At 41.2% G+C, this 22,518-nt stretch overlaps 1 protein-coding gene across 1 annotated transcript in view; it reads left to right on the top strand.

The window, feature by feature from the left end:
• Positions 1–22,518, top strand: part of LOC146798102 (cytochrome P450 2G1-like) — a 610,713-nt gene that overhangs the window by 323,620 nt on the left and 264,575 nt on the right. Inside the window, exon 6 of the mRNA XM_085625317.1 lies at positions 20,987–21,128. Coding sequence (XP_085481443.1) covers positions 20,987–21,128 — 142 coding nt within the window. The remainder of the gene's footprint in view (positions 1–20,986; positions 21,129–22,518) is intronic.

Raw genomic sequence — 22,518 nt, 5'->3', positions numbered from 1 at the left:
GCGAGGAGGAAAGCACACGGACACCAATCGTGCTTCATGAAGATTTATTAGAAGTCAGCACCGGCATGACATGTCATTACGCGTTTCGGCCACCAGGTGGCCTTGATCACATAAGGTAACCGCCATACTGAACATCCTTATATGCACAGCACTTTGTAATCACGTGATCATTAGTGATGAACGACATAGAAGAAATATATGTGGTCATGGCCAATCTATAACAGAAATCCTTATTGTGGGCTAAAATATTTATTTTTCTTATCTTGATAAATTCTTTTGAAGGTGCACAAAGACATGAACAGTAATGTTTGCAAAGTGCAAATGCTTGTTGTGCAAAATACACAAATTGAAGTGCAAATTGCAATAACATTGTTGTGCAAAATACGCAATGATGGTGCAAAATAAAAATATTCGCACGGGGGTATATATAAAAGGTGGCCATGTAGAGTCCATTCAAAGTGTTTTGTGAATAGTGCAAAATACATTTTGTAAAACATTGACATAGTTGCCTAAAAGACAATTAAATATGTAAAATACAAAAGTTTTCTTGTGCAAAATACGCAATGATAATACAAAAGCTAATCTACATGGCAACAATGTTAACCTAGTTCAAAAATTGTTCATGAATGGAGTAAAAAGCATCCTTCTAGTATTTAGCAAGAAATGAAAATATAGAACTAATAAACAAGCCTTGGGATTTCAAAAATTGATAACAAATATGTCGATCATGTAAATATTGTTTTTCCAAAAATGTGAACAGGGTGCAAAATGTGGGAAGATAAAGGATGGGGAGAGAAGGGAAAGAGAAAGGAAAATATTTTTTTTTTTAAATGCTGGAGTACATTGAAACAAGCAGCATATATACATAAATTCAGAGGCTGGTTCAATAAGCATGTATGAAGAAACAGATGTTTATACGTCTTCAGTGGCGATGGCCCCAAATACACTACGGCTGGCAGATACTGGAAGGGCCAGATTGTGTGGAACATCATTTGGAAATGCCGGAAACACCAATACCGGGAAAAATATATATGACAACCAAGAAAATGGAAAAATGGGAGAGGGAAAGAAAAGAAAAGAGAAGAAAGAAAGAAAGAAACAAGACAAGAAAAGAAGGAAGAAAAAACAAAGAGAAATGTATAAGCAAATTGTTCGCCAATCATGAGCCAATGTTTCAATATTCAAACAATCATGAAATAAAACATGTATTGTTATACATTATCTTTCTAAATGCGCATACTCTAAAATTAGTAAGGATAAAAGGACTGAAAACAAGGAGCAGTTAAACATACAAGCGAAATGTTGATGGATATCTTCTTATCGCAGATAAGGCGCTAACAAATGTCACATATAATATAGTGCCTGTTTTCAAATACAATTATGTAAGTCTTCAGTGTTGTTGAGTCCTGTAGGGGCCTTGCTGTCGAACTCAAGGATATACCTTGTTTCGAGCTGTCTTAAAAACTTTTCTCTGTTGCCCCCTCTGCGTTGTGCAGGATTACTATCAACAACAAAGTATTTGAGGCAACTTAGGTCATTATTATGACATCTCTTGAAGTGTCGCGCTACGGGGTAGCTAGAATCGTTATTAACAATAGCTCTTAAATGTTGAAGGATTCTAACATGGGCTTGGAGTTTGGTGCTGCCTATGTAGTTTAATCCGCACGTGCAGTTGAGGACATACACCACGAATTCTGATCTGCAATTGTAATGACCCTTGATTTGCCTTGTATTGGGGCTAAAGGGAACAAGGTATTCAGTGGTATTCTGGCCAAACTTTGCAGGCCCTGCAGCTTGTACATTTAAAAAATCCATTTTTAGGTTTGAGCCATGTACCACTGGAAGAATTTTCCTTGTTGGGCCTCATAAGTTCTCCTTTCATTGTTTTAGCCCTTCTAAAAGTAAGAACAGGTTTGGAGGGTAACATGGGTGCCAGAACACCATCAATAAGCAAAATGGGCCAATTTTTGGTGATAATGGCCCTGATTTTATGGTGTTGTTTGTTGTAGGTCGTAATCAAACAAGGTGCGTCCGGAAATGGGTCATCCATCCCAAGATCAGATTCATTGGGAATGGGAATGCTGGACTTGTCAATTAGTAGTGTGTCTCTGGGCATAGTCTGCACTTTCTTATAGGCATCCCTCAGAGTCCTCTCAGTGTATCCTCTTTCCTTCGTCCTCATTATTGCTTCCTCCGAGCATCTAGTTCTCTGCTCAGATATACTACAGATACGCTTAATGCGGAGGAGTTCCCCGTAGGGGATACTTTTTATAAGGTGCTGGGGATGAGCACTGCTGGCATGCAAGATGGAATTGCCAGCAGTGGGTTTTCTATAGAGGGTTGTCTCAATCTTATTATCAATAATCATAACTTTGGTGTCAAGAAACTCAACTGAACTTTTGTCAATGTGCGAAGTGAATTTGAGATTAAAAGTATTATTATTTAAAATCTCAATAAAATTCATCACACTAGTAAAATCCCTGTTCCAAATCATAAAAACATCATCAATAAATCTGAACCATGTGACGATCTGGGAATTAAACACATCCGCATGGGTCTCCATGAGAACCTGCTTCTCCCACCAGCCGACATGAAGACATGCATAGCTGGGGGAGAAGCAAGCTCCCATGGCAACTCCCCTCTTTTGAGAATATAGATCGTTACCAAACATGAAGTGATTGTTGCGTACGGCCCACTCAATTAATTCCAAAAGCATGACATTATGGTTATGAAATTTGATCGGTCTGAGGTCCAAATAATGTTTGGTGGCGGCCATACCAGTGACGTGTTCAATACTTGTGTATAGTGACTCAATATCAAGAGTCACTAACAGAAACCCTTGTTGCCATTTGATATTACTCAGTTTCCTGATAAAGTCACCAGTGTCTTTAATGTAGGTAGACAAGTCTTGGACTATTGGTTGTAAAAAATAATCCACATACCTACTAGTGTTCTCGCTGATGCTGCCAATGGGCGAGATGATGGGTCTGCCTGGTACCGGCTTTACTCCTTTGTGAATTTTTGGTATGAGACGAAGCGTGGGGATGGTGGGGAATTCATTAAATAAAAAATTGAATTCATTGTTTGAAATCAAACCCTGTCTCTTGTAGGAGTGCAACATTTTCTTCAGGGACTCCTTGGCAGTATTGTAAATCTTTGTGTTTATTTTTTCATAGCAGTTCCCGTCGGAAAGCTGCCTTCTTGCTTCAGTCTCATATTCGTCCTTGGGCCATATAACCACGTTTCCTCCTTTATCGGACGCACAGATCATCAAACCTGAGTTGTTGTTGAGTTTGCTCATCAGATTCTTATACTGTAACTCCTGTTGATTGATCTTGACATTCTTATGACTAATCGCCCTGTAAAGGTTTTTCAAATCATTGGTAACCATCTCCTGAAAAATGTCTACAGCGTCTTTGGGCATCATGGGGGTAAAGCTCGATTTCCCTTTAAATGGGCTGAGACCGGCAGATGAATCTGTGTTAATGAGGGTTGAAAGCCTGTCCTGTGTGGACCGTGTGTCATTTGACTCATTTGAGGAGTTGGCCTCGACATTGTTCAATTCAGCCATGGTGAGGAGCAGGTGGGCATCCGCTGCTGCCAAATTGTAATCAGTAGTGGTGGCTGTGGTTCCAGGAGAAGCATTTAATTTGTTGCCGCCTTTGATGGTGAAGAATTTTTTCAATTTTAATTTTCTCGAAAAGCTGAACATATCAACTCTGGTCTTACAATAATTAAAATTGTTGCTTAATCAGTCAGTTATACAATCAATTTTTCAAAAAGAAATCATCCATTTAGACAATTATATACCCATATATTCTTCCATCAACCTTGAGATATACATATATAAAACATATGTAATTTTCAGAAAAACACACATTCACTGGTTGATGTCATTAGTGATGTCATTTGAGATGTCATCAGTGATGTCATGAGTGATGTCACTGACCATGTCATGAGTGATGTAATATGTGACGTCATCAGCAGTGCATTGTGGGCGCGCGAGTTATAGTTAGCTGAACTAACTATAACGGGGGAATTTCAATGGTTTTGTACGAGTGAAAAGTCCAGCTAATTATAACGCCCCTGAAACCTATGGTGTTTTCAGTGAATTTCTAAGATTTTTTAAATGCTAATTCCTAACTATAACGTGCCTGAAACCTATGGTTTTTTCAGTGAATTTCAAAGGTTTTTTAAATGCTAATTTCTAACTATGCCTACAGAGATAGGACATGTGAAGAAAGAAGAAAAAACACACAGAAAGAAAAAAAAGAAATGCAGAAAGAAGCAACAGAAGTCCTCAAAAGACGAAGAAAAGTGCAGGAAGAAGGATAACGTGCAGAAAGAACAAACAGAAGAGCAGAAAGAAGCCTTGTTGCAAAATTATCCTGTACCCTCAACTTTTTCAGACGGATACTGGTGGTAACTGAGTCTGACTAACCAGTCCTAGTGCCAGTGCTATGTTAAAAGACACTCAGAATACAGTGAAAACACCTACATACACTAGGGAACACTATGCGTTGGGGTCCCCCTGTGATCAGCATGACCTCCTCTGTAAGCCCCTAGTATATAATAGGGCAGGGGACTACTTCTTAAAACGCGCCACAGGGCGTGTTTGCACACGTCACCTCAGGCCCCGTCCCCTCACTTCCCCACTGTGTAAACACACCTTGTGGCCGTTTTAAGTTGGGAGATTAAGTCCCCTTGAATCCTGAGGGTCCCTAGGGTCCAACTAGACCACTAGGTACCTCCAGTAAGCCCCACAGAGCTGCGTTGCAGAGAGATGTAAAAAGGGGCACGGCCTAGACCACCTCTCTGCAACGCAGCGGAGTGGTGCTTACTGGAAGCACCTGGTGGGCTAGTTGGCCCCCAGGGGCCCTCAGGATTGAAGGGGAATTATTTCCCCAACTTAAAACTCGCCACAGGGCTTGTTTGCACACGTTAACTCAGGCCCCGTCCCCTCCCTTCACCACTGTGTAAACATGCCCTGTGGCCGTTTTTAGTTGGGAGATTAAATTAATTTGAATCCTGAGGGTCCCTAGGGTCCAACTAGCCCACTAGGTACCTCCAGTATGCGCCACAAAGCTGCGTTGCAGAGAGGTGTAAAAAGTGGCGCGGCCTGGACCACCTCTCTGCAAAGCAGCTCTGTGGCGCTTACTGGAAGCACCTGGTGGGCTAGTTAGCCCCCAGGGGCCCTCAGGATTGAAGGGGAATTATTTCCCCAACTTAAAACGCGCCACAGGGCTTGTTTGCACACGTTAACTCAGGCCCCGTCCCCTTCCTTCACTACTGTGTGAACACGCCCTGTGGCCGTTTTTAGTTGGGAGATTAAGTTAATTTGAATCCTGAGGGTCCCTAGGGTCCAACTAGCCCACTAGGTACCTCCAGTATGCGCCACAGAGCTGCGTTGCAGAGAGGTGTAAAAAGTGGCACGCCTGGACCACCTCTCTGCAACGCAGCTCAGTGGCGCTTACTGGAAGCACCTGGTGGGCTAGTTAGCCCACAGGGGCCCTCAGGATTGAAGGGGAATTATTTCCCCAATTTAAAACGCGCCATAGGGCGTGTTTGCACACGTCACCTCAGGCCCCGTCCCCTTCCTTCCCCACATTGTAAACATGCCCTGTGGCCATTTTTTAAGTTGGGAGATTAAGTCCCCTTGAATCCTGAGGAACCCTAGGGGCAAAATAGCCCACTAGGTACATCCAGTAAGCGCCATTGCAGAGAGGTGTAAAAAGGGGCACGGCCTGCACCACGTCTCTGCAACGCAGAGCAGTGGCACTTACTGGAAGCACCTGGTGGGCTAGTTGGCCCCCAGGGTCACTCAGGATTGAAAGGGAATTATTTCCCCAACTTAAAACGCGCCACAAGGCATGTTTGCACACGTCACCTCAGGCCCCGTACCCTCCCTTCACCACTGTGTAAACGCGCCCTGTGGCCGTTCTAAGTTGAGAGATTAAGTCCCCTTGAATCCTAAGGGTCCCTAGGGTCAAACTAGCCCACTAGGTACCTCCAGTAAGCACCACAGAGCTGCGTTGCATAGAGGTGTAAAAAGGGGCGTGGCCTCAGAACACCTGTCTGCAATGCAGCTCCCTGGCGCACACTGGAGATACCTGTTGGGCTAGTTGGCCCTCAGAGACCCTCAGTATTGAAGGGGAATTAATTCCCCAACTTACAACTGGCCAGGGGGCGCGTTTGCACAGTGCTGCAAGGAGGGGCATGGCCTCCAGCGTGATGCTGGTCTTTTATTTATTTTATTTTTTTAAGAAGGAGGGCTGTGTGGCCCCCCTTCTTTTTCTAATTTACTGGCCCTGGGGACCCCATCCCCCAGGGCCTGCACCCTAATTTTTATTCTTGAAAAAAATTAATTTGGCCCTCCCAAGGCCTTTATCGGCCCTGGGGACCCCAACCCCCGGTTCATGGCCTTTTTTTAATTTAAATTCTTTAGGAGGGGGCTGCATTGCCCCCCTCCTCAGGCCACTTATGGATCCGGGGACCCCATCCCCCGGGGCCGGCCTTTTGTTTTTTATTATTTTAATAATATATATATTTATAGAAAAACCTAGGACATGCTGGATAAACCATATGTACCTATCACCATGACGATTTGCGTGATATTCATTAAAAGGCGACTATGCATAGAATGAATCCACATGGAATGTATTTGCACCGCTAGTGAAGCTCTGACGTGTCTGACCCCCTACCATGCCTAATCCCGGCGCCCCCGCCGGTGGGTACTCTCCAAGTAGACACCCTTGTCGTTTATTTATACAAACATGGGTAGCTATTGACGGGCACATTTAATATACACGCACACCAAGCCATTCAAAGGGGATTCGACAAAAATTCGACCAAACTATGCAAGAAACCCCCCTCACGGTTAATAAAACACAGATCCACCACCGGATGTGTAATACTTTTTATTTTACTCTCTGGAAAGGATACGAACCTCACTTGAGAGTCACAGCGTGCTCCTGGCTGAGCCCAATGCTGTGTTACACCCACCAGTGCCCATCGATTGCCTCACACCTCTGTGTTGTATTCCACCAGCTAGTGCGTATGCTATGACACTCTCTAGCCCATGTGCACTGTAACACCACCCCGTGAATATGTCATGCCACACTTGCCTTCGCACGGGTTATATTGCCCCATCTAACGTGCCTTCCTCGATGTGTATGTTATAACGCACAGCGCTATGCCATACATATTACAATCTGGGATCCATATCTTTGTCACAGTGCATATGCAACGTTACACTCCCCAGCACATATTTTATATTACAACTTTAGAGACTAGTTATGTTACACAACACTGCCCTGTGCATATTTCACTCCAAGGCGCATATCGCATAGCACGCGCTAGTGCCTGTGCTATCTCGCGCTCTCCAATGAATCTTTCATTGCGCACAATGTATTGCATATTATATTTCATGCCCCGGTTCATCTTATATCACACTTTTTGGTGCATAGTTTATACCATATACTACATCTAGTTTTCATTTTCAATCGTGCTCTCAGGACTATGTTCTATATAACACTGCGTCCACCTACCCTTTTCACGGGCATTACATTTTGCAATGGGGGTAGAAGGTCAGGGGGTGTTTCTGCCAAGTGAGCCCGGAGTCACAGTCACAAACGTCCTCTTCTTCCTGAATAAAAGTGAGATTATGCTGCATACTTGTTCATATTTTAAGTAGTTCGCACAGACACACATTTTAAAAACAATAAAGTTCCTAATACCCACCTTCTCTGAACAGTTAGCTTGGTGCCCCATCCACCTCCTCCCTATCCTCTGTTGTCTGAATCCATGGACTAGCCTCTTCCCTCCTGCCATGCATGGTCTGATGTGCTGCCACTGCCCTCCGTTTAGCATGATATACCAGTCCACTCCTCCTGCCCTCCATTGCCCAATTCTATGGCCCATCATTGACCTCCTGCTTAGCCTCTGTGCTTAGCTTGCTGCCCCTATTCTCCTTCCCCCTGCCCTCCGATGTCTTTGTGCATGCCCCTGCTCCATCCTTTTTGCCCACTATGTTCCATGGACCTGCCACTCCTATCTACTCTGAGTGTTCTGTTGAGCTGCCACTCCCCTCCCAACTGCCTAGCATTGTCAGATGACTGTAACCTGTCCCTGCCACCTCCACCCTGCCTGTCCACATGCCATGCCCCGATCCCCTTCCTCCTGTCCTCCATGGTCCATTTTACTGCCACACCCTTCTGCCCTCCCTGATCTGTTGTGCTGCAACTGCTCCTCCTGCCTGCCCCGCGCGGTCTGTTGTGAGGCCCCTTCCCCTGAACTCTCTTGTCTGTGCCCAGGTCCTGACCCACCCTTCTATCCTCCATGGTCCTTTGTGCGTGCCACTGCACCCTCCTTCTTGCCCATCATAGCCATTGTGCTGCCACTAACCCTCCCGCTTGCCATGCATGGTCTTCTGTGCTGCCATGGCCCCGCCCACCTTCCCTGTGTGGTCAGCTAGCTGCCCCATACCTCCTCCCACCTTCCCTCCATGGTCTGTGTGTATGCCACCATAGTCTCATTGTTGCTCTCCATGGTGTGTCTTGTTTCTAGTGCCCATCCTGCCTGACCTCCATGGTCATCTTGCTGCTCCTGCCATGCCACCTTGCCCCCAGCCCTCTGTTTCCATGTGCAGACCCCCTATTCCCTCCCTCCTGGCTTGTCTGTTCCATTGTAATGCCCCTGATCCGTCCCTCCTGCCCTTTATGGTCTGTTATGCTGCAGCTTTCTCTCCTGTCTGTCCATTATGGTCAGCTAGCTACCATTGCCTCTTTCCCATCTGTTCTCTGTTGTCCATGTACATGGTCCTGTCCCCTCTCTATTGCTTTCTATGCATTGTTGTGCTGCACTCCCATCCCGCATGCGCTGTGTGGTGTATTGTGCTGCTGCAAACCCTGATGCCTGCCCTGTAGGGTCAGTTTGGTGCACCTCTCCATGTCCCTCCTGTCCTCTGTTATCCGAGTCCATGTCCCTACCCCAATTCCTCCTGCCTACCATGATTCAATGTACCATACTTGCGAACATTTTGAACTTGGTAAGAGGGAGATTTTGAAAAAAATTGGGGTATTGATTTTCCCCTTTGAGTTACATTGAAAAAGAGGAGATTGTAGACAGGAGACAGATCAAATAAAGCCCATTTGAGCTTAAAAACATTGGACGTTTCCTGGCTGAAACGGGTCTGTTGGCATGTATGGTTGTACTACCACTGCCTCTTCCTTCTCCCTACAATGGTCTATTATATTGCCACAGCCTCTCTTGCCAGTCCTGTATTGTTGGTTTGTTGCCCCAGCCCTCCTTTCCACTGCCCTCCATACTCTGTTGTGCTGGCAATGCCCTTCCTGCCTGCCCAGTGTGTTCAAAATGTTGCCTCTGCACTCTCCTACCTGCCTTCAATTTTCAGAGTCCGTGCCCCTGGCCTCTGCCTCTCAACAGTATACTAATGAACAACTAGATTGCTAACATTCTATATTTATTACAAAAGTGTGGAACGCCTGACGTCATCTTGATGTAATCAAAACTGTAATACCTAGAGTATTTCCTTTAGAAATTACATATATGAGAGGGTCTTATTTGCATCAAAATTATGGTTAGTGCTCTAAAAAACTAAAATGAGGACATATTTTCTGAGTTCTCAAATAGCGACAAAGAACTTTATTATTATTATTTGGAATCTTTATGTTTTTTTATCCAGTTGACCACTTGATTAAATGTTGCACCTTGGCGAGAGGAGGTGGTGTTACTTCCAGAGCTGCAGACTTTGCAACTGGGGAACCAGGTTGGAGTTTCTGCTTCAGCTCAACATTCTGTGATTGTGGTCAAATCACTTAATCTCCCCATGTCTACAACCAAAATGAATTTGATCTTGTGTGATGTAACCAATGCTCATGTAAAGCATTCCAATACCTGACAAGTCTGCACTATATAAAACTGCAAATACACAAAAAATAAGTGTTTTGCACACTTCTGTCATTGGGCTACATGTGGGCTACATCTGGGTGATATTTGTGCTGCATTTAGGCTCTTTTGTGTCTGGTGGCCATCTTGGGAGATTTATTTGTCATGAAGTTTCCTAATTTCCTCATTTACTGCAGTCTCCTCAGTAGGAGATGCTTTCAGTTTTTTACTTTGATTCCATCATGAAGGTATTCAGATATGTCACACATTTGCCATAAATTCTGAATGTTATCACTCTAGTTGCTCATTAGATCACTCTAGTAAAGCTACTGCTCACCACGGAAGTCTGCTGCTGGTATTAATAGTGCATGTTTCAGTCTGCATATCAGAATTTTTTTTTAATGAAATAGAAGAGGATTTGAGAAGTCACTCAAAATGTGCCCTAATTTTTCTTTCTTCAGCACTAATCATAATTTCTATGGCAAAATGAACCCCCTCATTGTGTTCCTTTTTAAATTAAATGTTTTAAGTGTTACCAGTTTATTCCAATCAAGATGGCTTCAGGTGTGCCATTCTTTTGTCATAAGTAAGACAGTAAGCGCTCTAGTTGTTCTTAAGAACACTCTGGGACATTCTGTCATTAGGCTATACTTGGGCTACATCTGGGTGATATTTGGGCTACATTTGGGCACTTTTGTCTCTGGTGGCCATCTTGGGAGATTTATTTGTTATGAAGTTTCCTAATTTCCTCATTTACTGCAGTCTCCTCAGTGGGAATACTTTCAGTTTTTTATTTTGGTTCCATCAAGAAGGCATTCAGATGTGTCACACATTTGCCATAAATTCTGAATGTTAGCACTCTAGTTGCTCATTAGATCACTGTAGTAAAACTACTGCTCACCAGGGAAGTCTGCTGCTGGTATTCAAAGTGCATGTTTCAGTCTGCATGTCAGAATTTTTTAATGAAATAGAAGAGGATTTGAGAAGTTACTCAAAATGTGCCCTAATTTTTCTTTCTGCAGCACTAATCATAATTTCTATGGCAAAATGAACCCCCTCATTGTGTTCCTTTTTAAATTGAATGTTTTAAGAATTACCACTTAATTCCAACCAAGATGGCTTCAGGTGTGCCATACGTTTGTCATAAGTAGGACTGTTAGCGCTTTAGTTGTTCTTTAGAACACTCTGGGAAGCTGCAGTAGAACACAAAGGAATCAACTGACAGTCTCTGCCCTTGTTGGATGTACATGTTTTACTGAGAATGTCAGACTTCATTCTCACATGACTGAGAAAGATAATGTGAATTTACAGAAACTATGCTCTCAGTTAGCTTATAGATCACCTTCCAAACCTCTGTGGGAAAAGCATGAGAAAATTGTTTTCTCTCAAACATGATTCATGATATCACAGCAGAAGGCTTTTTCACATGGTAAAATTACCTTAGAACACACCACAATTCCTAAAATGAGTATGGTACCATCAACAAATTATTTATAATGGAACTAAAGTTTTAAAACCTTCTATTAACTGCAATGCTTTTTAAGGAGGTGCTATCATGTATATTGGTCCCAAGATGGCTGCCAACACTTCTTGGATGAAGTGCTGACAGCCAATCAAATCTCACGATGAGATGTGTGGTTAGGCTCCGCCCAGATATACATGTGATTTTACTTTTGATTTTCTCAGGAACTACTGAATGGATTTACACCATTTAAGCAAAAGGCACATGCCTGACCTGAGGGCTACCTCTTTGCCAAATTTCAAGTAATTATGTTCAGCCGTTCGGGCTGTACCTTCGACTAAAGGTCCTATGGGAAAATGCATGGGGAAAACGCGTTTAGGGACCCCCCTTTTTTCTCAGCCCCCGCTTGACGAATCACCCAGAGACTTTCAGGGTAGGAGCTGAGCGGAGTGCCCCTTTAGTTTTGACAATTTCACGAAGATAAGTCAACCGGCGCCAAAGTTATTCAAAATAGAATTTTCAGATTTCCTATGGGAACTCGGTCCTAAATATAACTATCTACTGGCGACCGCCAGTAGATAATATATATATATATATATATATATATATATATATATATCACGCTCCAAGTTCCACAAAACGAACAAAGGACCAGCACTCCGGTTAGATTTTAATCCCAATTCGGATTTATTGGTGCAAACAGACGCGTTTCAGCCGTAGCTTTCGTCAGTGTCGGCTCGCGTTCAAAAACGGAAATTGATTTATATCTTATTCTGTAAACATAAACGAGGGACCAATTCAATGTAACTTTGGTCGCCATCTTTAAACATGCAAAATTACATTTCATTCATGTTGCACGTTCCTTATAATCAAATTAAGCTCGTAATTCATTCAATTCTTTAGCTTTAAATTGCATGTTTAACAATTCATCAATTCATTCTCGATGAGGTATCTCATTATCATGATATACCAAAAGTATAAAGCCCTTGATGGGCATACCCCAAGATTGCATATTCACAATATCATTAGTGCACTTTTAAACGAGACATCTCATTACTTCATTACTCACATTTATATAAGTTTTACAGTTTTTCCTTAATTTCTATTATGCTCAAATGTAGGAACACAGTGACAAGATAGTTTCTCATAAATGGGTAATTAGTTCCTCCCCTGAATTCAGTCCCTCAGGTGTTTTTGTTTGGAGTTCAATGATATACCTGGATTCCAGGCGCCTCAGAGCTTTTTCCCTTTCTCCACCTCTGATATCTTTAGGTATACAATCCAGACTGAAAAAACTGAGGAGAGTTCTATCACTATTGTGGTGAGAGGCAAAGTGTCGTGCAACAGGGTAATTGACATCTCTATTTGCAATTGCCCTTTGATGTTCTAGGATGCGCATCTTAACCGCATTTACCGTACTACCTATATAACGGTAGTTGCAGGGGCATTCGAGGCAATATACCACAAAAGGTGTAGTGCAAGTTATGAACTTAGTAATCTTTTTGGGAATTTTACATCCCGGAATAGTGTACATGATGGTCTTTCTACTTGCCTGGCACGCCTTACATTTCCCACAGGGAAATGAACCTTGAAGGTCCCTCAGTCGCAAGGTGGAAACAGATGGGTTTTTTAGGTGACTTTGTACTAGTAGATCTTTTAGGGATCTTGATTTCCTAAAAGTAATCTGAGGATAATTAGTCAAAGAACTACCTATAGTAGTGTCCGTTTTGAGAATCCTCCAATGCCTTCGTAATATCGACCTTATCCTCATGGCTGATGAAGAATAAGTGGTAATTAACCTAAGGCTTCCTGCCTAATCTTTCTTCTTGGGACTGTCTTTTAACAAGGTTAGTCTTGTCACTTCCTTGACTTTCAATTGTGCTTCATTCAATACCTTTTGTGAATATCCTCTAGCTTTAAAGCGTCTAACGCTGTCATTAGCTGCTTGGTCAAAATCCTCATCCATTGAGCAATTCCTTTTTATTCGTAGCAATTCACCATACGGAATGCTACTTATCAGGTTTCTCGGATGGCTACTCCCGCCATGCAAAATAGAGTTGCCTGCTGTGGTCTTTCTATACAGTGATGTCTGAATCATACCTGCTTTTACAAAGACTTTTATGTCTAGAAAGTGTATTTCCTTATCACTAATTTCATGGGTGAATCGCAGGTTAAGGTTGTTTACATTGAGAGCAGTAATATATTCTTCTGCTGATTGTTTGGACCCCTTCCAAATAACGAAGAGGTCGTCAATGTAACGACGCCAGCAGACAACTTGGTCCACCCAATTGCTATTGTCATCTGCCCAGGCTACCTGCTTCTCCCACCAGCCTACGAAAAGATTTGCATAGCTGGGGGCGAAGCAGGTGCCCATTGCAGTACCCATTGTCTGTCGATACCTCTGATCTTGGAAAACAAAGATGTTATTGTTCAAGCAAAAATCAATAAACTCCAGTAACATTTCATTGTGATCTAGAAACCTCGCTGGTCGTTGCCCTAAGAAGAATTTTACAGCCATCAGGCCATCCTGATGTTTTATGCTCGTATATAAATTACAAACATCCATAGTTATCATCAGAAAATCATTTTCCCATGTAATGCCCTGCATCTGTTTCAGAAAGTCCTTAGTGTCCTTCGTGTAAGAACTTGTCTGAACCACCAAAGGTGCTAAGAAATGATCGATAAATTTGGACATGTTCTCAGTCAAACCTCCAATAGAGGACACTATTGGCCTTCCAGGTGGATTCACAGTGTCTTTGTGCACCTTCGGAAAGTGATAAAATGTAGGCATCTTTGGATTTTTGTTTTGTAAAAAACAATAATTCTTCCCTGGACAACGTTCCTCTTTCGAACCACTTTTGAATCAAATTGGCATAGTTCTGAATGCTATATATACACACATATTTATTTATTTAAAAGATTTGCCAGCTCCTGTCGGCACCCAAGATAAGTGGTAGCAGGGGAGCAGGCGGCCGCAGGGGTCCTGGGGCTTCACCTACGTCCCCCAATGAAAATAAAAAGTAGAAAGGTTATCCCAAGCAATTGTCCAATATATAAATGCCCACAAGCAGTATTTTTTCATTTATTTTCAGTCTTGAGTCTTATCCAGGGTGATCTCATTGTTAATCTTTGCCAACAAGCTTGTTATACAACCAAATGGTGTTGTAGCCAGCCAACACGTGTTTCGTCTATGATGTAAGTCACTGACTTCCTCAGGGCTACAAAAATAAACAATAAAAAATATTTAACCAACCCATACCATTTTAAATAATCCCTAATCTAACTGGCTTTGTGGAGCCCAAACTAAGCCATCATGGATTGAAACAAAGTTCTTTTATATAAATCCCAAGCAGGAACGAAAAGAGTAAAACCAAGAAAATAACATTTTCTTTTTTTGAACCTGATTTCCTTTCTTCTGGTAATGAAAAATCATCCATTCAAAAAATGCACCATTCCATGCAAAGTAGTATTCACCCTTGAGCATACCACATTCTAGTGGTGGTGAAGGTCAGAAAATTGCATGCGTGTGCTATCAAGATAAGAAAGTGGGAGGGGGAAGCACCAATCATGTTCATTGCTCCAGAATTCACCAAAATGGTATGCCAAAGTATTTACCCATGTGTGATTTCTCATGACCGAGGTAGGTAGTTTTTCCGCCTCCCCTTCACAGGTGTTCTACTCACCAAAGCTTCTTTTTGTTCTAAACAATATCATCATCAGCAACAAGGCTTAGGTAATCCACTCACCCCAAAGGAATCTGTTAAAAATCTGGGTTACTGGCTTGATAAGGACCTAACTATGTTGACCCAAGCCAAGAAATTGACAGGTGTATGTTTCAGACTACTTATAATGCTCCGCAAAGTTCTGGAGAATATTCCCTCAGAGCTCAGGAAGACAGTAGTCCACTCCTTGCTCACATTACGCCTCGACTACGGAAATTCACTTTTCTTAGGGGCGCCCAAATTCATGATCACCTGACTCAAGGTAGTCCAGAACGCTGCAGCAAGGCTACTATGCAAGGTCCCAACACAAGAATCGGCCAGGAAGCATCTTACAGCACTACACTGGCTTCTGGTGGTGGCCAAAAATAAATTCAAGGCACTCATCATGACACACAGAGCTTTACACAACAAGGGCCCAAATAAAATTAGAAACCTGTTGACCCATCACATCCCAAATAGAAGACTGAGGTCTGGCCCTGAACGACTGATAAAAAGCATAAGAATCAGGAGAGCCAGATGGGGAGGTAGGTCATTCTCCCTCCTTGCACCAAAGTTGTGGAACTCACTAGCACACGGATCTTGTTTTCTGACAACGGAAGCAGCATTCCGGTAGTCAATCAAAACATGGCTGTTCCAGCAGTATCACTAATCTATCTTTAGCCTTCGTGGAGCAGTAGTCTTGTAGCGTTGGTAAGGCCTTGGGCAGCCATGCACTCTATAAATCTATCCAAAAAGCTCCAACCTCTACTGATTAAAAGATCCACACATAATAATCACACCTACAAGGCTTACTTGGTTAAAAATAAGTTATCAATGCCGAACATAGTACCTAAATTCTGTGACCGCCTCAAATATCTATTCTGCAATAATCTCGTAATCCAATATACCATGTACCATCTGCAGGGTCAAAAGTTCATACCATTATCATTTTGAAACCTATTTTCAGCATATATTATCGCATTATCATATAAATCAAAATCGCACCCTTTGCCACATCCCATCCAGTCTTCTATATAACTTGTAAATTGTGTAGTCAACATATTCTGTCGACTTTGGCAATTCATACTCTGTACGTGTCATTGTAAAACCCTTATATTAAGTCCCAACCAGATTATCGAAAACGTGTTCCGATGCTCACAAGTCTATTAGCCAAACCCGATTCAGACATTGTCTTACCGATCTCTCTCGGAATTGTCTCCAATAAGAGTACTCCTCGTGAGTCAAGGTGTTCCACATAAGCTCCATCTTAGACCTGCATTTTATATCGGAGCACCACCTGATCTCTAAAAGCCCTAAACATGGAAAATGGACTACATCCATATTCGCACCTTACTTTAACACCATCTTGGAATACTCAAAGTATCCATATAAGTTAAGAGAAAGTAAACTATTTAGGTATTTCTACCACAAGCCAGCATCTTGTTTGGCAGAGAAAGATGTCATGTCATATGTCTGAATATATCTTGGACTTTCCTAGTGAGTAAAAACACCACTTAACTGTAAGAGAACCTATCAGTCATATATGGATGCACTCCGTATGCACTCCGTCGATTGTGTGGCATCTTTGGACAGTCGAAAGACAAAATAAATTACTTAAGTATTTTTGATCTCGAACCAACACTTTATTATACATGTGGCAATTCTTAGCAGTTCAAAAGAGCATTAGCCATGTGTCTATGGACTTCAAATAAGAGGGGAAGAAATGACAAACAAGCTATATTTATGATTCTTTATTAGGCTAACATAATCTCTGTCTATAAGGATATATCACTCAAATACGCCTATCATGGTCCAAGCCTATTCCAATATTCCATGTCAAGCAGCGTTGCACTACTTTTTACTCACTCACCACCCCTTCTCCATCTGGGTTGAGGCAGTGCCATTTATGAAGAAGCAGACCTATAATTGACTCTAGTGACAGTGGACAGTGCAGTTGCACCAATCTGTGATTGGTCCTATTTTTACAGAGACAAAATCTCTCAAAATGGTTCAGTAGAAATCCTATTCAGAAGAAGAGACAAGAAGAAGAGGTGATTGAACCCATCAAGAAGATTAGGTAAAGAGTAGTGCAAACATGATAACCACATGCCACGCTCACTCTATCAGGTGTGTAATATTGCAATTCCAGATCGATATTCAGTCCCTTACTCACTGCATGCAATTTAATGATCCGTGGGCTTCACTCCATCTCAACTTAAGTTCCTAATTTCTGCCCCTCACATCAATTGGTACAGATTCAATCCCATGTAAAACAAATTGCAAGTTCATTTTTTGTGCTTCACATTCCTTAGCATGAGTTGCAAATGGGTACCTCCCGTCCACATTTTTTAAAGCTCTAAAATGTTTAACAATTCATTCCCTGAGTGATCTGATGATACTACCCACATACATCTTTTTACACTTACAAATGATCACATAAACATATTTTGTCATACAGTCAATGTGTGAACAAATAGTAAATTTACGTGAGTTATTGTATTCAAATTACTTAACTCCATCTAATGACAACATGCACTTATTACAATTACCACATCTATATGAGCCCTTGAAAAGTCTGTGTAATCATGTTTCCCTAGTTGTTTACATCTTGGGATAACTAGGACTGAGTCTATTATGTGTTGTTTTCCCTTTGTGGTAAGTAATACATGGACGGACCATGATGAATTGTTGTATCGTCAAGTCTGATGTGGCAAGGGACCGATGTCAGCTAAGTATGTTATGCACTTTTTGTGATCCAAAGTGATAGCATGTGCCTATACTCATTAGTGGTTTTGTATTCTTATTTTTCACTTTGTCCTTAAGAGTAGAACTTCATTTTAGTCTTAATGATCTTGTTTTGGCTCTAAGGATAACATCCTTATTATATCTGTGTGTCAGAAATCGTAGTTCTATGTCCATAATATAATGCATACATTTAATATCATTATTACAGTTTCTCCTGATTCTTTGCATCTCCCCAAATGGAATTTACTGAATCTGGCATTTAGGGTTAGAGCTTCTTGTAAGTAACAGAGAATCACAATAAGTTGCTTTACTATTCATTCAACTATTAATTTTTATTGGGTTGACATATAACTAAACATCTTGAAATACAATTTTTTCATCACTATATGCCATGGTAAATGACATATTGTACACGCTGTTATTCATAAATTCAAAACAATCTTGTAGTTCTACCTGACTACCAGTCCAAATCAATATAAAGTCATCTAGATGTAGTCCATAATATACAATAAAATCATGCCACCTGGCACCTGACAGCCCCCAGAGATGCACCATCTCAAAGCATCCCATAAAGAGAGAGGCAAAGGACGGCACAAATCTGAAAGCCACCACAGTTCCGCATTTTTGTCTGTACCATTCCCCATTGAACAAAAAAGTATTGTGTTCAAGTATTATCTCAGACACCTTAATTAGCGTCTCGGTATGCTCCATGTGTTCAATAGGTCTTTTGTATAAACAGTATCTAAGAGCAATTATACCCAATTGATGTGATATATTCCTATATAAAAATTACATCGATAGTTACAAACATCATGTTACAAGTCCCATACGACATCTTTCAAGATATTCAACAGATGTTTCATATCTCTAATATGAGATGGGAGATTAGTCACAGCTGGTCGTAAAAAGCTATCTACAAATTTTGAATTTCTTTCTGTGGGCCCCCAATCCCCGATATTATGGTCCTTTAAGGAGGGCACAGCAGGCTCCTATGTATCTTTGGAAGTGCATACATACCGAGGAATCAAGGCTTGTCTACCAACAAATAGAAATATTCATCATCACTCAGTAACCTTTATGTCAACCATCATTTCAAATTGGCATTAATATTTTTGACAATGTCAAAAACAGCGTTATGGTTTAATTTTAAATATTCAATTGGCCAAATATCTCACGATCATATGCGTCTTTATCCAATACAACCATATTTCCTCCCTTAGCTTCTCCTATGAGGATGTTTTGTTCAGCACATAACTGTCTCAGTGCTACCCTTTCCCCAAGTGTAAGATTACTGTCATAGGATACATACTTTTTGCATATCATTGTCTCATTCCATCTATCAAAGTCATCAATTGCTGCTCTTTAGAACAGGTCAATATTATTACCACTTATAAACTGTGGAGTCCACTTTGATTTCATTTTCAAACTGCTGTCCTCACTTAAATTCATAAACAATTCTAAGTCATACAACATTTTAAAAACAGTGATTGGATCATAAAAAGTGGTGGGTGTCCCTGATGGGCCCGGCACATCAACAATAATAATATAAAAATGAATTTAATGAGGGGTAACATGTATATTAAATGAGCCACACGAGCTGCTCAGTTATTATTCACTGCTCCTAGCAAGGAGTAGATTCATTGCTCCTAGCAAGGAGTGCCCCTTGAAGGAATGGGGCTTTTTTCAAGCACATATTATTTTTCTGATGGTACCCCTTGAAGAGGCAGGGGCATTACCCAACATTATTCTTGTTCTGCAGGGCTGCATGGAGTGCAGCAGCCCCCCCAGCAACATTATAAACTTTAAAAACGTAAGCATCTTGGGTTATAATATTTATGGCCCCAGGTGAGATTTCCATAGTTTTTTAAAAGCACTCTGAGCTGGATCTAGCTGTTCATCATCTGAAGTGCAGGGACCTCAAGTGGTTGTTTCTATAATTGCACTTTGTGCTATTGAATAATCTTAGAAGAAAGGCTCAAAAACATGTTAACGTTTGTTTTAAAGGCTTTGTTCAAAATATTTTATGACAATCACTTTTATTAAAACTTGCAATGGGTGAATTTATAAAATATACATTTAATTGTAGTTATTGGTGATTTTTTGACAAAGCCAGTGTATCCTCCCTATGTAAAATGACAGCCTTTATATTCTTACACAGAGTCAGCCATGGGCCGCACTCGGCCAGGCCTTGAAACCAGCTCCCCACTGCACAGGGCCTACCCCAACTCCCCCTGCACATGGCCAAAGGCTGTGCACTGCAGGTGATAGGGTGACCGGCCCTACAAAGTTTTAACTTTCCCAATCCCCCACTGGTGCCCAACTTCCTGCTGCAGAAATCCAGGCCCAGTGTCCAATTGCATGTCACACACAGCAAAGGACATCTTAATTTATGTTTTAAAAAAACCTGAAAGTCACTGAAAAACAAAGGTTAAAGTGATGGTATAGTTGCGTGTCACAATATTAACTTATTTTGCATTAAACAAAAACCTCAGAAACTCAACAAAAAAACCAAAGGTTAAAGGGATATTATATTTATGCAAAATGTCAGTAAAAACATACAATTTTAAATGAACAAAACCACTGAAAGTTACCAGTTATATTTATGCTAAGTAACTATAACTCGTGCCCTAAGGTAATTCAAACATGCACCTTCACCATGAACTGCTAATTATCTGCCGTATTACATCACTCATGACATGTTGATGACATCATTGATAACATCACTGCAGCATCTGAAATGAGATCATTGGTGACAACACTGTGCATGGCAGGGGTGTGAGTTTTAATTACTTTAGGGCACAAATTATAGTTATTTGATAAATCGTACAAGAGTTGATAAGTGCATAGAGCACAGAGTGACTGGGGACCCCAGTTTCATGTTTGTATGTTTCCCTGTCTCCTGTGATAATTTTGCTAGTGAATTCTATTGAGAGAGTGTCTTTTTGTTAATGGAAGGATCATTCCTCTTCTATGCTGGCCAGCATTGCATACAAATGCAGACATCTTATTACATGAGCAATTTTACAGTAACAAACCAAGTTAGAGTTTCAAAATTTGTTTAAACTATCTGTGGCTGAAAATTAATTACAAGCCCTCTTTCTGTGTTTATGAATTAGCAATATTCCAGTTTACTGCACCCTAATATATTCCTCAATTTTCCTTTCTACCTTAGGAAAAAAATAATCCTTCAACAGAATTCCACATGACCAACTTGTTGACAGCGACTCTCCAGATATTTTTTGCGGGGCTCGAGACAATTGGCACAACAATCACATATGGCTTTCTGATGCTTCTCAAATACCCAGAAGTTAGAGGTATGGTTATGGATATGTTGGAAGCAACCTACTTCAAGGCTGGCAAACTAAGCTCAATGATTTTTTAAGCAAAGTCGTTATGCACTATGTTCTTTTTCTGTTTCATTTGAAACCCTCAATGGCACGAAGACTCCCATGGTATTTATATTCACCACAAAGCACTGCAGATAACATTGTAGTTTTTATGAACCAGACATGCTGCTTCACAATAAACCAGCTACTCCAAGCACCCAACACAGCCACACCGATTCATGATCTAATTTGCCACACTTTTTAAGTGTGCTGGATGGCTCAACCTGACTTTGGGGTAGAAAAGAATGTAGGCCAATGTGTACCTTTGCAAGTCCAGATAGAGTGTCTGGAATCTATGACCATGTTGTACGCTTGCGCCAGAAGGCCAAAGCACCACTTAAGGATGTCTGTCAAGGGGATGTTGGGATGCTTCAGGAAACCTCAATACACCAGCCATTCTCTCCCCTACAATTCTCAGTTGGAATCTGGTTTTGAATCATTCTTTTCCTAATACAAAGTTGCTACATATAAAATAAATTAAATATTAAATAGTTGGGTAAGCATGAAGGTGAGTAATGTCGGTATGAGGTCAACATAGTTATTAAGGACTTAGAGAGGTAATGATGTGGATGTTTACCAAAAGCAAGCAGTGATATTGATTGGGATGTTTTCTTTTCCTTTCCTGTCAGCGGCATAACAGACCTAATCTGTATCACAAAGAAAAATAACTCCTAGATGATACCCTCCAGGTTTCTCCCTATGGCTTAGTGATTAAAATTCACCATAACCTTTGATCTTTCCCTGAGTGGGCTTAGACATACTAGGTCATTGTAGGGCAGCATCTTGCACAGACTATTATCTCACAATGAGTGCAGTACCCTGCATCAAATGGGGACTATCAGAGTCCCATCAAAACCAGCAATTCTAGATAAGAAACCTCATCCACACTTTTGTTGCATGCTTCATCATAGGTAACATTATCCCGTCTTGCTAATACTATCAGAATGGGATCAACCTCCTACAGGACCAGCCTAATCAATTAAAACTGAATTGGTGAAGGGATCCAGATATTAAAATTACCTCAAGGTTAAAACAAAAGATATTTTTATTGAAGGTGCCCGAAGTAAGCTTAAAAGAGAAGCTATAGGAATACCAAGTGAATACTATGACTTCAACATCCTTTTTAAATGCCAATATGTTTTGGCATACATACTGTCTTTTGGTATGTTTCTCAAAGGCTTCTCTGTTGGTGCATGTCATTTGAGATGTCATCAGTGATGTCATCAATTATGTCATTAATCATGTCACAAGTAATGTGACACGAGGTAATTAGCTGTGCATCGCTGGGTTGCAAATTATAGTTGGCTCTTTAAACTAT

Source organism: Triturus cristatus, chromosome 9 (assembly GCF_964204655.1).
Source record: "Triturus cristatus chromosome 9, aTriCri1.1, whole genome shotgun sequence".
NCBI lineage: Eukaryota > Metazoa > Chordata > Amphibia > Caudata > Salamandridae > Triturus > Triturus cristatus.
The sequence above is the reverse complement of the archived record's forward strand: the minus strand, read 5'-3'. Positions and strand labels throughout refer to the sequence as shown.